The sequence below is a fragment of the Vipera ursinii genome, assembly GCF_947247035.1.
Source record: "Vipera ursinii genome assembly, chromosome: 3".
Taxonomy (NCBI): domain Eukaryota; kingdom Metazoa; phylum Chordata; class Lepidosauria; order Squamata; family Viperidae; genus Vipera; species Vipera ursinii.
The window spans coordinates 51,440,560-51,453,513 of NC_139516.1; the positions used below are offsets into that span (position 1 = coordinate 51,440,560).

At 40.1% G+C, this 12,954-nt stretch overlaps 1 protein-coding gene across 1 annotated transcript in view; it reads left to right on the forward strand.

The window, feature by feature from the left end:
* Positions 1–1,338: 1,338 nt before the first annotated feature.
* The window catches only part of TEAD3 (TEA domain transcription factor 3), a 43,278-nt gene continuing 31,662 nt past the window's right edge, over positions 1,339–12,954 (forward strand). Inside the window, exon 1 of the mRNA XM_083357814.1 lies at positions 1,339–1,587. Within this exon, the coding sequence (XP_083213940.1) occupies positions 1,452–1,587 (136 nt within the window). The 5' untranslated portion in view covers positions 1,339–1,451. The remainder of the gene's footprint in view (positions 1,588–12,954) is intronic.

A 12,954-nucleotide genomic window follows, 5' to 3' on the forward strand; every position in this document is an offset into this window, starting at 1 on the left:
GCTGGAGCCTTGTGTGGACTGCAATCTCCCCTTCATCCCTCCCCTTCGCTTTGGCTAGTTGCTGTAGTTCTGATCTCCTTATTTGGCTACGGCTGTTTCCAAAGAAGGGGTGGGGTGGGGTGGGTGAAAGGGGAGGGGGAGGGAAGCAAGAGGGAGATTAGGTGACATCATAGAGCAGCAGAGAAGAGGTTCCTTTAAAAAAAAAGGAACATGAAACATTAAGCCAGCTCGTTGTGTCTGCAGTTTCTTTAAAAGGAGATATCTGCATTGGACACCTTAGTTGTGTTCTCTCCGGAAGCCTCCTGCCAAGCCTCCTGCCGGAGGAGACACCTCTCCGCTCTCATCACCCCATGAGCAGCTGGTGGTGGTGCTGCAGCCCCCAAACAAGTTATTGCAAAACACCCTGTTGCTTTGGAATAGCGTGTAGGAAGAAACAGGTACAATTTCCAGGCTCACAGATAGCACTGAATCGCAAACAGGGGTCTGGATCTTTGCAGAATCTTTCTGAATATTACAGATTATTACAACACACAAAAAAAGATAATGGTAGTTTTAACGTTCAGATTGATGAACATTAAATCCTTGGTTTAGACTATTTGATTTGTCTTAATTCATTATGTTATCAATTAATTTTATGACACAGAGTTTTTCTTAAACTGAAATATATTGGGCTGATGAAAATCTCTCCAAACCACATTACTGTTAAAAAATGTTGAGTGGCCTTTTTCCAATAGTCACAGTATAGTTAATCACGATGGAATGGGTTTAGACAAATTCTGGTTATTGAAATCAGTGTTTGAATACTTGTTTCTTAATGTAGGCTAAAGTGCAACCAAGATGATTAGAAATTAATTTAAATCCTCATTTCTTAAAGGTCATATTCCCTATGTTTATTACATGTTATCTGGAAGTGGGACAATGGTATGTATGGGAAGGATTAAATTTCTGATACTAATTTTGTTTGAAGTCCTATTGCTTAAGTAACTTTTTGAGCCAGAGCCAGAATATTTAAAAATATTCAATATATATTCAATATATATGAGAAAATAGCCATTAGTTTTCTTGGATAAATGTTACACAGGCAGGGGTATGTAAAAGCATTGAAACATTGCTACAAATTATGACCAGCAAATTTATAATAGCTAGGACATCATCTGTAAAAGTGTTTAATATGTATATTAAAAATACCATGAAGCAAAAGTTTAAAGTTGGGTCCTCACCCATATTGATGTTTGTGTGCTTCCAAATTTGTTTTTAACTTCAATCTGGAGGTTTAGGATGCCATCTATGCTCAATGGCAGTTCATTAATCAACCCTCTTTGCTTGTTTTAGGCTGACAAATTGCCTTTTGGGGCTCAGGGTCAGAGCCCAGAGCAGCCATCACAATAGCGTCCAACAGCTGGAACACCAGCGGCAGCCCTGGGGAGGGGCGAGAAGATGGACAAGAAGGAATGGACAAAAGTCTGGACAATGATGCCGAAGGAGTATGGAGTCCAGACATTGAACAAAGCTTCCAGGAGGCACTGGCAATATATCCGCCCTGTGGTCGGCGGAAGATTATCCTCTCAGATGAGGGCAAAATGTATGGTGAGTGAGATTTGGTTTTATAACTTACATGGTTGAAGCTGGATTTCAGAAAGACCCAAGAGCAATAGCTTGATTATTTGCTGTTCACTTAAGCATACTTATCTCCCACCTTCCTTCAAAAAATTCAATGTGACATCGTGCAACGTATCTGAGGTTTTTCCCCATTGCTGGCAATGGGGTGGGCGTGATTTCTTCATGACGCATCCGGCCTGTGGGCCGGCAATTTGACACCCCTGCTCTAGCCCCTCATCTCCAAGAGAAACTATTATCTGAGGACCTTGATAGTTGAGCAAGGATTTGCATTTTTCTAAGTTTAATCTGAAACAAGTGCACAGTGATTAAAGTTTTAAAAAGAAAAGAAGGGGCTATATTTATCCAGGAAGTACATTGATTTAATTAAATAGGACAGCTAACCATTGTAGTCTAATAATACAATACATAGTATGGTGGATTTGGATATTTAATTGAAGAAATTGAAAATTAGGTATAGATAGTCCTCAACTTACATATTGGGAACAGATTCTCATTCATTGAGTGAAGCAGTCATTAAGTAAGATGCTCACATGACAGTGTCATTTAATAACCACAGTCCCAGCACTCCCAATTGTAGACCAGTCAACAACCCGGCTTTTAGGTTGTTAAGTGGATGAAGCCAAAGAGCTGCCTGCTGAGTTCAGCTCCCTTCCATGTGGGGAGGGCTGCAGGAATAGAGCACAGATTATTGGGATCTGATCTCTGTTTCTGCAGCCTGTCAAAGGAATTCGTCTCTGCTCAGCAGGCTGCCCTTTTGCTCTCAAAGGCCTGTCTGGGATGGGGGGAATCACAGCTCTGTGGCATTGACTTTCTAGGGAAGCCAACAGAGAAGACTGCAAATGGCAATCACATGATCACAAGGTGCTTTGCTACCAGTCAGTCATAAGTGCAAACAGGTTGCCAAGCACCTAGATTGCAATTGTGTGAGTGGAATTTTGCAATGGCCAGAAGTGCTGTATGGATCTTAAAGCATACATTCCATGACTCTTGTAATTCCATACTGTCATTAAATGAACAGTCATAAGCCAAGGACTATATTAGTCATGCAGTGAAACCTGGAGGCTGGAGAAGGATAACTTTTGCAGAAAATCTATTTGTCAGATATGGTAGAATTCTCTCTGAATCTGATAGTTTTATCTGTAATACCAGTTTCAGTGCCACTTTAATCCACACAATAACTATCCTTTTACCATGAGTGTGTATTAGAACATCATAAAAGTCTACCATTGGGTATTGAGATAATAGGGATTTTTCTTTTATAAATATTCTGCAGTTTAAAATTACTGTACTTCTAATGGATTTTCCTCCTGGCCTTTTAATTGGCTGCTTTCTGGATTACTTGGCGTTTGATATATTTTATCTCCCTGGTCAATGAGGACAATGGATCTCCAGAAGCCATATTGTGAAGCGGTTACGGCTTGTGGGGGTGGTTATACTGAAATGAATAAACAGACTGCTGGACTCTTCTTCCCTGGATCAGTGACTCATATTTCCTTTGTAATTCCCTTAAACTATATATCCCTCCCACTCCCTTATGCCTCACCTCTTTCCTCCCTCCCACTCTTCTTTCTGCCTGACTTGATGAACTGGTTTGGGAAGTTCATTCCTGTCAAAGGAAGATTGATTTTTGTCTGCTTGAGGATCCCACATACCTGCCTTTGGGTGTGAAAGGTGGTATATCTGGCCTCTAATGCAGGTCACAAACAAAACACCACATTCTTTCCAAGGTCTACTCACTACCCATTTACAGTATTTCGATTTTCTTTGTTGCCACATCTCTGATTTTCTGGCTTCTGACGATGGAGCTCTGATTTGAATTAAGGTACCATTCTAAACTCAGCTTAGTCCCATTGAACATGGGGCAACTAATGACATTGAGGAACGTGCTGCATTTTTTAAAAAGATGGATAGCCTCTTCCATCTTGATTTTTTTATCGATCTATTAAGTGTGTCTTAAGTTAAAATAACCTAGTGTTTTTTTTAATCTTAAAGCAGAGTTCTCCAGGCTAACCAAAGGAATTCTGGCAGGGGAAGTCTGCAGTTCAGTAGGACATCAGTCTCCTGGGAAAGGCTGCTTTAAAGGCTAACTCATTGATTGTGGCCAGGCCGTGAGATAAGAAGGCTGTGTTTGTTTACTGCAATAACATGCAAATCTTAAACCTATTCAAAACGCTATAAAAATTTATGTGGTTGAGTTTTCTTTTTCATGCAGACCTATTACACAGGAAATCATAAACTCCCATGCCTCAAAACAGCATGCCTCATAAAGATAGGACTTCATCCATGATGGGCCCTGCACCTCATTAGAACCAATGCTTAACTTCAAAGTGGTTTGGCTTCAACAGTGGGGGAATGATAATATTTTATCAATTACTCTTGTAACATGATAGTATGAGACATAACACATTAACATAAGACACTTGTAACATAAAAGACAGCCAAACATATCTTTATACTATAAAATGGAGAGCTCAGGATCTGAAAATCTCTACATTCATTTTTTTTTCTTTAAAAGCTGGGGATGAAGAAATACAATAACTCTTTTGCCTAGATCTTTTATTGTTGTTGGGTTAGTTCTTCATATGTAATTCATAAAATTTTGGAAAACTTAAAAAAGAGTAAGGGTAAAATGAAGCTCCCCCCTTTTGATTTGATTTGAATGTGAAAAATTGACATATCTCAAATTTACTTATTGGAGCAGTTTGAATGAACTACTTTTCCTTTGTACTAGGATCTGGTTCTTCTTTCTCTGGAAGGCTTTAATCCTGGATACATCTGAACTGCATCCTATAAAATAAAGCATAAACAATCATTGCATTGCTCCTTCCCACTTATCTGTTCTACCAAGTGTTCCTTTTGTGATGTCATAATGCTTGTTGTGACCTCAAAGAAATATTTCCATGGGAATGATTGTTCTGTTAGCAAACACCAAGTTAATAATCTTGCCAAATGAATCAGGGACAGGGAGGTAACTACCTGTTGCTTTAAGCACAACATTGTTTTTGTCAAAGCCTGCTTAATTGAGCTGGCTTAAATCAAGGTCTGCGCTTCCTTAAGCATAACAAATGTTTTTTTCCCCCTCTGATAATGCAAGCTTATTTTGTCCTTAATTTGGGAATAGGAGATAAGAAGCAGCTATGAATTAAAAAAATCATATGAAAATGGATACATATATTTTTTCCTATTTTTATGGTGCTTCCAGAATCTAAGATATCTCTTTTACCTGATCTTCATTGCATAGATGAGGCCATGTCATATTAATCTTTCCTTTTTGATTGGTAGGGTAATGGCCAATTTCCTGGGAAGGACACACTCAAATGGGATCATTTTAATGTTATCACAGGGCACTCTTCAACTGAGTAATTGGTTGGGATACTGATAGGAAATATGGCTGCTGCAAATCATTGGCAAAAGTCAGGGTGCTTACTTAATTCTCCCTCAATATTAAATTACAAGTTGTTATTGTAATGGTTATTTCATAAACATGATGAGGGCTTCCATACTGCAATTACCCTACAGCTGACCATTATATAGTAACTGTAACTACCGTATTTATCGGCATATAACACGCACCGGCGTATAACACGCACCTCATTTTAAAAAGGAAATTTCAGCTGCAGCTTCGGATAATGGGTCATTAACATTATATCGGCGTATAACATGCACACATCATTTGCCCCCTATTTTCAGGAAGAAAAAGTGCTTGTTATACGCCAATAAATACGGTATTTGTTCCTTTGTAGTTGTCTATCCAGAGCTGCTAATCTAAAAATAAAAATGCTATTACAATCCTTACTGAAAAGCCTGCCCCTAAATGGGCTATATATTTCTATGTTGAGGAAATTAATCAGGTTCGCAAGCATCCTCGTTTCATTTTACTTGTCTGTAAGGCAACTAAAGACCTAGGTTAGATACCTGGACTGGATATTTCTTTTAACTTATTTTTCTGATTGAAGTACTCCTGCTTTGCATCATTCTGTAATTAAGAAAAGGAGCTGTACTTTTCTATATTCTAAGATAAACTTAAGATGCTGCCACATTGCACCTTAGCTTTCTTTAGCCAACTCCTCTGTACACAGTTTAGCAGGGCCACATGACCTGAGAGCTCTTGGAAAGGAATGGAAGATTTCTGAACAGACATTTTAAAAAAGATTTCTTTACAAATATTTGGAGCACTGCTGGGAAGTTTGCCCTTTGTTCTTCAAACCCAAGCGTACAAACTGGTTTTTCCAGCCACTTGGAGGCATCTGGCAATCACTTAAAGAAACAGCAACCCCCTCTGCCTTTTGCTTTTCTTACCTGACAACTGGTATTTTAGATTTTGCTGCATAATAACTCCTTTTTTGTTTTTACTCTGTAGCAATTTATTCCATGCTCTTATCTACTTGCAATAAGTAGCATGGAGTCATTTTTCTTGTTGACCACCATCCAAGAATATTTGGAGAAAGGAACTAGCCAGTTAATATGCCTATCTTTTTATGGAAGGTGGGAAAAGATGCTTGATTAATGGAATCCAGTGTAGGCATCCTGCTTCTCTAAAAGCCCTGTTATGTTTGCAAGAGGCTGCCTTAGAAAAGGGTCCATAATCTCTTTGATTAGAAGGAAGCTTGAAGCACTAGATCAGGGGTAGGCAACCTTGGCTCTTTTATGACTCGTGGACTTCAACTCCCAGAATTCCTGAGCCAGGCTCAGGAATTCTGGGAGTTGAAGTCCACGAGTCATAAAAGAGCCAAGGTTGCCTACCCCTGCACTAGATACTCTGTTAAGTATTCTGTTAAAAATTCTCAGATATGGCCTTGGGTACTGCACTGCTCCCTTGTAGCAAGTAGACTGCAGTGCTATTTGCAACAGTGTGGATTGTAATAACAACAATAGCAGCACCAATTGCTGAGGTACTGAAGTGGGTTTGAGGATTTCTGCCGTACAATTTTGTGCTTAGCTTTGTTTTACATGGCAGCAATGGTTGTCCACAATGATCACTGATTCAAGGCTGAACTGGCTGAAAACTTGAAGACTAAACAAGCCAGAAGCTGATAGCTCACTCTGCAAATGTTTTTGGATAACAAAGTTGAATATTAGTCTTTGGAATCTCTTGCACCCTTCCAGTTTAATGATAGATTGGATAATGGACTAAAAGTGCTCTTTAAAAAAAAAAAAGCCTTATAGTTTTGTCTTTACTCTTCCACTGTTGTGGGAGAAACCTTTGGCACAGTAGGCCTGGGTCAGGCATCCATGAAGAGATCTGCTCTCTGGATCTATTCCTTAAAACAGATCCAGCCACTCAAAGAATGGCTACTTTGAGGGAATCCAAGATCTTCTAGATGTGTGTGCGCACCTAGAAGTCTATTCCACCAGAATAGACTCGTGGGCACATATAGACATCTAGAAGATGTTGGATCCACCAGAATAGACCCTTCTGCTTTGCTCTGCAAAAGTAGCTTCTGGACACAAGAACGCATCGACAGTAGATTTTGGGAATGCCTTGAAGTCGCCATGCAAAGCAAAGTGGCTGTAGCTGCTCCTCACTTTTGTGTACTGGATTCGGAAGGATGCTTTTGCGCAATGCCCCATAAATCATTTTCACAGGCCTAGTACACAGTGTTGTCATTCTCTGAATTGCTTCACATGGTAATTTATTAATACTTGGATTTTAAGAATCAGAAGTTCTTTTTTTAAAAAAGTAGATGAAGGTAAAATTTCCTCAGGATAAGGAAATAGTATGCAGTTTAGTGTCAGTTTATCAGGTGTATAACATAGGCTTATTGGGCGTTATGCTAAGAAGATAATTAATTGCTATGTTTTGTGTGCTGCTTTTTCACATGCAAGTAATCAATGCGCAATTTCACATGCTTTCACAAGAAACAGTTTATTTCACAGATCCTTAATACATTATAAAAAGGGACACAGTGGCTCAGTGGGTTAGGACGCTGAGCTTGTCGATCAGAAGGTCGGCAGTTTGGCGGGTCGAATCCCGACTGCCGTGTAACAGAGTGAGCACCTGTTACTCGTCCCAGCTTCTGCCAACCTAGCAGTTCGAAAGCACATAAAACTGCAAGTAGAAAAATAGGGACCACTACGGTGGGAAGGTAATAGCGTTCCGTGCGCCTTTGGCGTCTAGTCAGGCTGGCCACATGACCACGGAGACGTCCTCGGACAAGCGCTGGCTCTTCGGCTTTGAAATGGAGATGAGCACCGGCCCCTAGAGTCAGAAACGACTAGCACCTTTTATAATACATTATAATTTCTGAGCTATTTATACATGAAGATACTTCATGTAGTACCTGTGGCCCAGAAATCAATTGCAATCTTTTTTTGGGATAAAATAAGTGTATAGCAAAAGTATCACCTAAGTCACATAAATTGTTGCTGAACCCTAGTTCACATATTATATTTCTATATGTGATGTAGCAAGGAATATTGTAACTGATTAGATGAAGACGTTCTGTAAAAATTATCCAGGTTAATAAAGAAAAAAAAACCCTAGAAATAGCCTTTCATTTTCCAAGGGATGATTCAGTGCACTCTAGAACTGTATTTTCATATGAAGAAACTTATAGGGCAGGTGATCATTTTCTAGAGTGTGTACTAGTGCATCATAGGCATGTGATCTCTGCCTAAATAACTGGATTGTTCTGGAATATCCTCTTGTGATGCTGCAGCGTGAATTACTTTCTGTGGGACGTGTACACTAGGCCAGTGATGGTGAACATTTAGAGACCAAGTGCCCAAACTGCAACCCAAAACCCACTTATGTATTGTCGGGTGCCAGGTGGGTGTGGCCCATTGGGTGGGCGTGGCTGTGGTAATGGGAGATTGGGTGGGACTAAAAAGTTCAATCAATTCCAACTTTGCACGATCTTTTTTCCCCCGCGAGAAGTTGAAATTCATTGATTGATTGAACCTTTTTTTTTTGCACCCAGCAGCGGAGGCCTAAACCGAAAAGGTTTTATAAAACCCAGCTGAAGGCCTAGGACTGGGGCGATGGCACGCATGCCCATAGAGAGGGCTCTGTATGCCATCTGTGGCACGCGTGCCATAGGTTCGCCACCATGGCACTAGGCTCTGCAAATAATAAGTTGGGTATTTTGTTGGGTATTACCTGGGGGGAAAAAAAATCATTTGCACCTAGATGTTCCCAACAAAGCCAGCCTGCTTGTTTCCAATCAAGCCCATGTTGCTTGTTAGAGATACACAAAGCTGTGTGCCCAACAATTGACTGGTAAAATCTTATATGATGCTCTTCTTGGTAAAGCACTCTCAGCTGTAGAGAGATTGAACTTGGTGAGACGTTCCTTCCATAACTTTCTAACCATGGGTGGGTCAAAAGGCAAGAGAGAGCAGTGATCTGCAGAATCGTAGACAGTTTTATCCAGGGCAGATGCTAGAAGTAGGATGCCTCAGGAATCCCAGACCACTATCTAAACGCCTACGATAAATGGCTCATACTTGGCTAAAGGGTGGGCCAGTTATTGACACAGGAACTGATCTCCCAGCTGCTGTGAGGAGTGACTGAGAAGGAGGGAGAGCCGCTGACCCGTGGTAACCTGGAGCCCTTGAATGGTGGCCAGTGTGCAACTGTGGGGAGAGAGTCTGGACCGTGTATGGCAAGGGGCATTTCTTTCTCCTGCTCTGGTGGGGCAGAGAGCTTAGGCAGCTCACAGGAAACTAGCTCTGCACTTGACTTGCCCCAGACAGCAGGTGTAACTTGAGTTGTGCACCACCAAGGCTGGTATGCTACTGAAGGCTGATTGGCTGGAAGGCTGCCCCACTTAGTTATTTTTAACAGAGCTGTCCAACTGGTTCACGTGGTGGTGTCAGGGAAGAGGAATTTGCGGAATGTAGCAATTTGGAGGAGGACGTGCCCTCCGAGAGGGAATGGCACAGTCTCTGGTGAATCACGGGACTCGGACAGCTGAGCAGAGGCAGGCCTGCAGTGTCTGCCTGCCGGTAACTGGAAGAGACAGTTAGCCATGGCAGGTGCCCAGGAAAGGGAAGAGTTGCTCCGACACTTTTTTATTATCGTCAGCACAATGGATGGCCTAGAGAGGGGGAGGATTTCCACAAGGGTATTTCTTGTGATCCTATCTTAATACTCTTACTTTTGAAAAAGTCTTCTTGATAGCTTGCTTTGGATTTGCAGAATGCTGAGCGCTTTCAGATTGTTTACTTTGCAACAATTCCTGTGAGGTACATTATGCTTTGTAGGTCCACAACAATTCCAAAAAACATAAAAGTTATCTGAGGATCACAGTACTTGTTCATTTTAATGAAAAGCAGTAATTGAAGGCTTGGTAGTTAATCAAAAAAGCAGGGAAAAAGGAAAATATCTAGTTAATTCTATCCCCCCTAAATGTTTAGTTTCAATCCAAATCTGGCCAGGAAGTTATTCTCTTCTTCTATCAACTGGAGGGGGAATCCTAGCCCTTGGATCTTTAAGCATCGCTTCCCTAGCTCTTAAACTGTTTCTATTCTCTCAGTTACTGTCTGTCATAGTTATATTTCATTCTTTAAATGGGTTAGGCTACAAATGTTTCCCATGTGACAACCACCATGCCTCATATTCACGAATCCCTAAGCTCAGGAATGATGAATTAAGATTTCTTTGTAGGTCTTCCTGTACCAAATCATGTAATCATGAGCACCTTCTTCTCATTAAACCTGGTCAGATTTGATTTGTAACAAAGTTACATGTGGATTGAACGCTTGCCCTCTTGATAAATGTTCATTATTTTTATTCGTTAAATATGTAATTTTTTCCACTGAATTAAACACTATCATTTTCAGACTTTCCTAACATAGCTGTGAAAGCCACCTGGGTGACCTTGGGCCGGTCACTTTCTCTCAGCCTAACTCACCTCACAGGGAAAAAAAAGAAAAGCGTGTTGGATATGTTCGGCACCTTGAGTTATTTCCAAAAATAATAAAGCACGGAAATAAATAACTTACATTTCATTATTTCTGATATCCTGCAGCAAATAAAACTAACTTGCTTCCAATGGGGCCCTTAGTGGTCTCATCTGAAGTTGTTCAGAAGAGGGAACCAAATATGAAAAGATAGAAGCATGAAGGGGTTGAATCTTTAAGTCACACAAATCTAAGGAAATTAGGATTCAATGCATAGCAGATGATTTGTAGTGTGGAATATAGTTTTAATTCAAATATGTTAATTTTGATCAGGGACAAGGTTTATCGTCAAGCATCATGGTTTGGATTATTAAGACTTCTAAAGAAATGGCTGTTCTGATACTAGGATGTTAATGGTTGTGAAAGAACAGACAAGAAGAGAGACTGTGAGATGAGGTGTATCATAATTCTTATGAAGCAGAATCCTTGTAGTGTTCTTAAACTACATATTTTAGAGCACATATTCCCTACAATGGAGATTGCAGGCAGTCTGCTTCAAAATATTTTGTTTCTTTTATCCAAGATTTTAGGTGGTTTTTTTCCTTATTACCTCTTGATTAACATTTCCTTCACTGAAGATCTTATCCTGTGACAGAAAAATCTTTGTAGTGTTTTTCCTGTTCTAAAAACCCAACGAATTCTTTAAAAAGTACATAAAGTAATCAATATTACATTTATTCTTCCTTCCACATTTGCATTGCTCTCTCTTATGCCCGTTCTCTTGCATATTCTAAATACAGTGCAGAGTGTGCAGTTCAGTCCTTGAACAGAGGATGAATACCATGGGAGCTCTGAAGAAATAATCGGGAGATGCTGGTGCTTCTTTCATTCTGTATTCCAGCATCTATCATTTGAGGCAAGCAAAGTATGTCACCTTTAACTGTGGTGGCACATTGGTTAGAATACAGTATTGCAGGCTAATTCTGCTGACTGCCGGCAGTTTGATTCTCACCGGCTTAAGGTTGACTCAGCCTTCCATTCTTCCAAGGTCAGTAAAACGAGGAATCACATTGTTGGGGACAAAATGCTAACTCTATAAACCACTTAGATAGGGCTGTAAAGTGATGTATAAGTCTTAAGTGCTATTGCTATAGAAGGATCACTTCTGTGTATATGATCAGTTGTAGATGATCATCAGTAGAAGAGCAGCAAAGATGATTAGGGGACTGGAGGCTAAAACATATAAAGAACCATTGCTGGAATTGGTTATGTTTAATTTAATGAAAGGAAGGACTAGGGGTGATATGTTAGCAGTGTTCTAATATTTAAGGGGTTGCCACAAAGTAGAGGGGGTCAATTTATACTCCAAAGCACCTGAAGACAGGACAAGAAGCAATGAATGAAAACTAATCAAGGAGAGAACAAATTTCCTGACACTTAGAACAATTAATCAGTGGAACTACTTGCCTCCAGAAGTTGTGAATGTTCCAGTACTGGAAGTTTTTAAGAAGAGGTTGGACAGCCATTAGTCTGACATGGTGTAGGGCTTCCTGCCTGAGCAGGGGGCTGGACTAAAAGACCTCCAAAGTCCCTTCCAACTCTTATTCTGTTAGTCTCTTTTTAGTCAAGTGGGTCCTGAAATCCAAGGGTCACTTCTCTTGTAATTATGAAGCTTATCTATGTGCTGAACTTAGTCAATAAATGGACAAGATGAAACATCATTTGTGTTAGAGTATATCTTACAGCTACTGAGGCATTTTATTATCTTTTACTGATTGTTTCCATGCTGTTTTTCAGTATCTGAACAATGCTACCGTTGTAACTAGAAGTCTGATAATAACCGATATGTTTACCTCTCGCTACCTTACAATCTAGTGAAATGGTCAATCATTTTGTATGTTGGTCTTTATTAAGATTGAAGGTGTGCATGTTTGTTTGTGTGTATTTGGCTATGTACTGGGAACACTAAGATTTCTTATTTTTCAAGAAGCACAAGTACAAATCTCAGTTTACTTTTACTGCTGTTCTGGTAAGTCAGGAAGCTATGAAATAGGAAATGAAGCAGCAATAAACTAGGAAATCAATCACATCAGCAGAGAAGTGCAGCCTTCTATTTAATAAACACCAGTTCGGTTCTCGGTCTTACTGTAAATGACAGCTTCATTTCCTTCCTTTCAATCTGTAACTCAGGAGAGGTACACATCTTGACCATAATATATGACAGTCTTCTTTAACCCAACACCTTTTGGATGTGTTGGATTAAAATCTCCGTGATGTTCATCCAACATAGTCGTGTTGGTTGAGGATAATGGAATAGATGAGCTAACATGTTTAGAAAGCTCCACATTGAGAAAGGCTTCAAAGGATGAACAAGGCAGCATGTGCTGGCAGCGTTCCTATAGGCAATATCAAAAATAAATTCTGAGCCAGGAAATTCATTCCACAACTGTCCTGGATGAATTCTGCAGAAAGAAAAAATGCCTCTTCTTA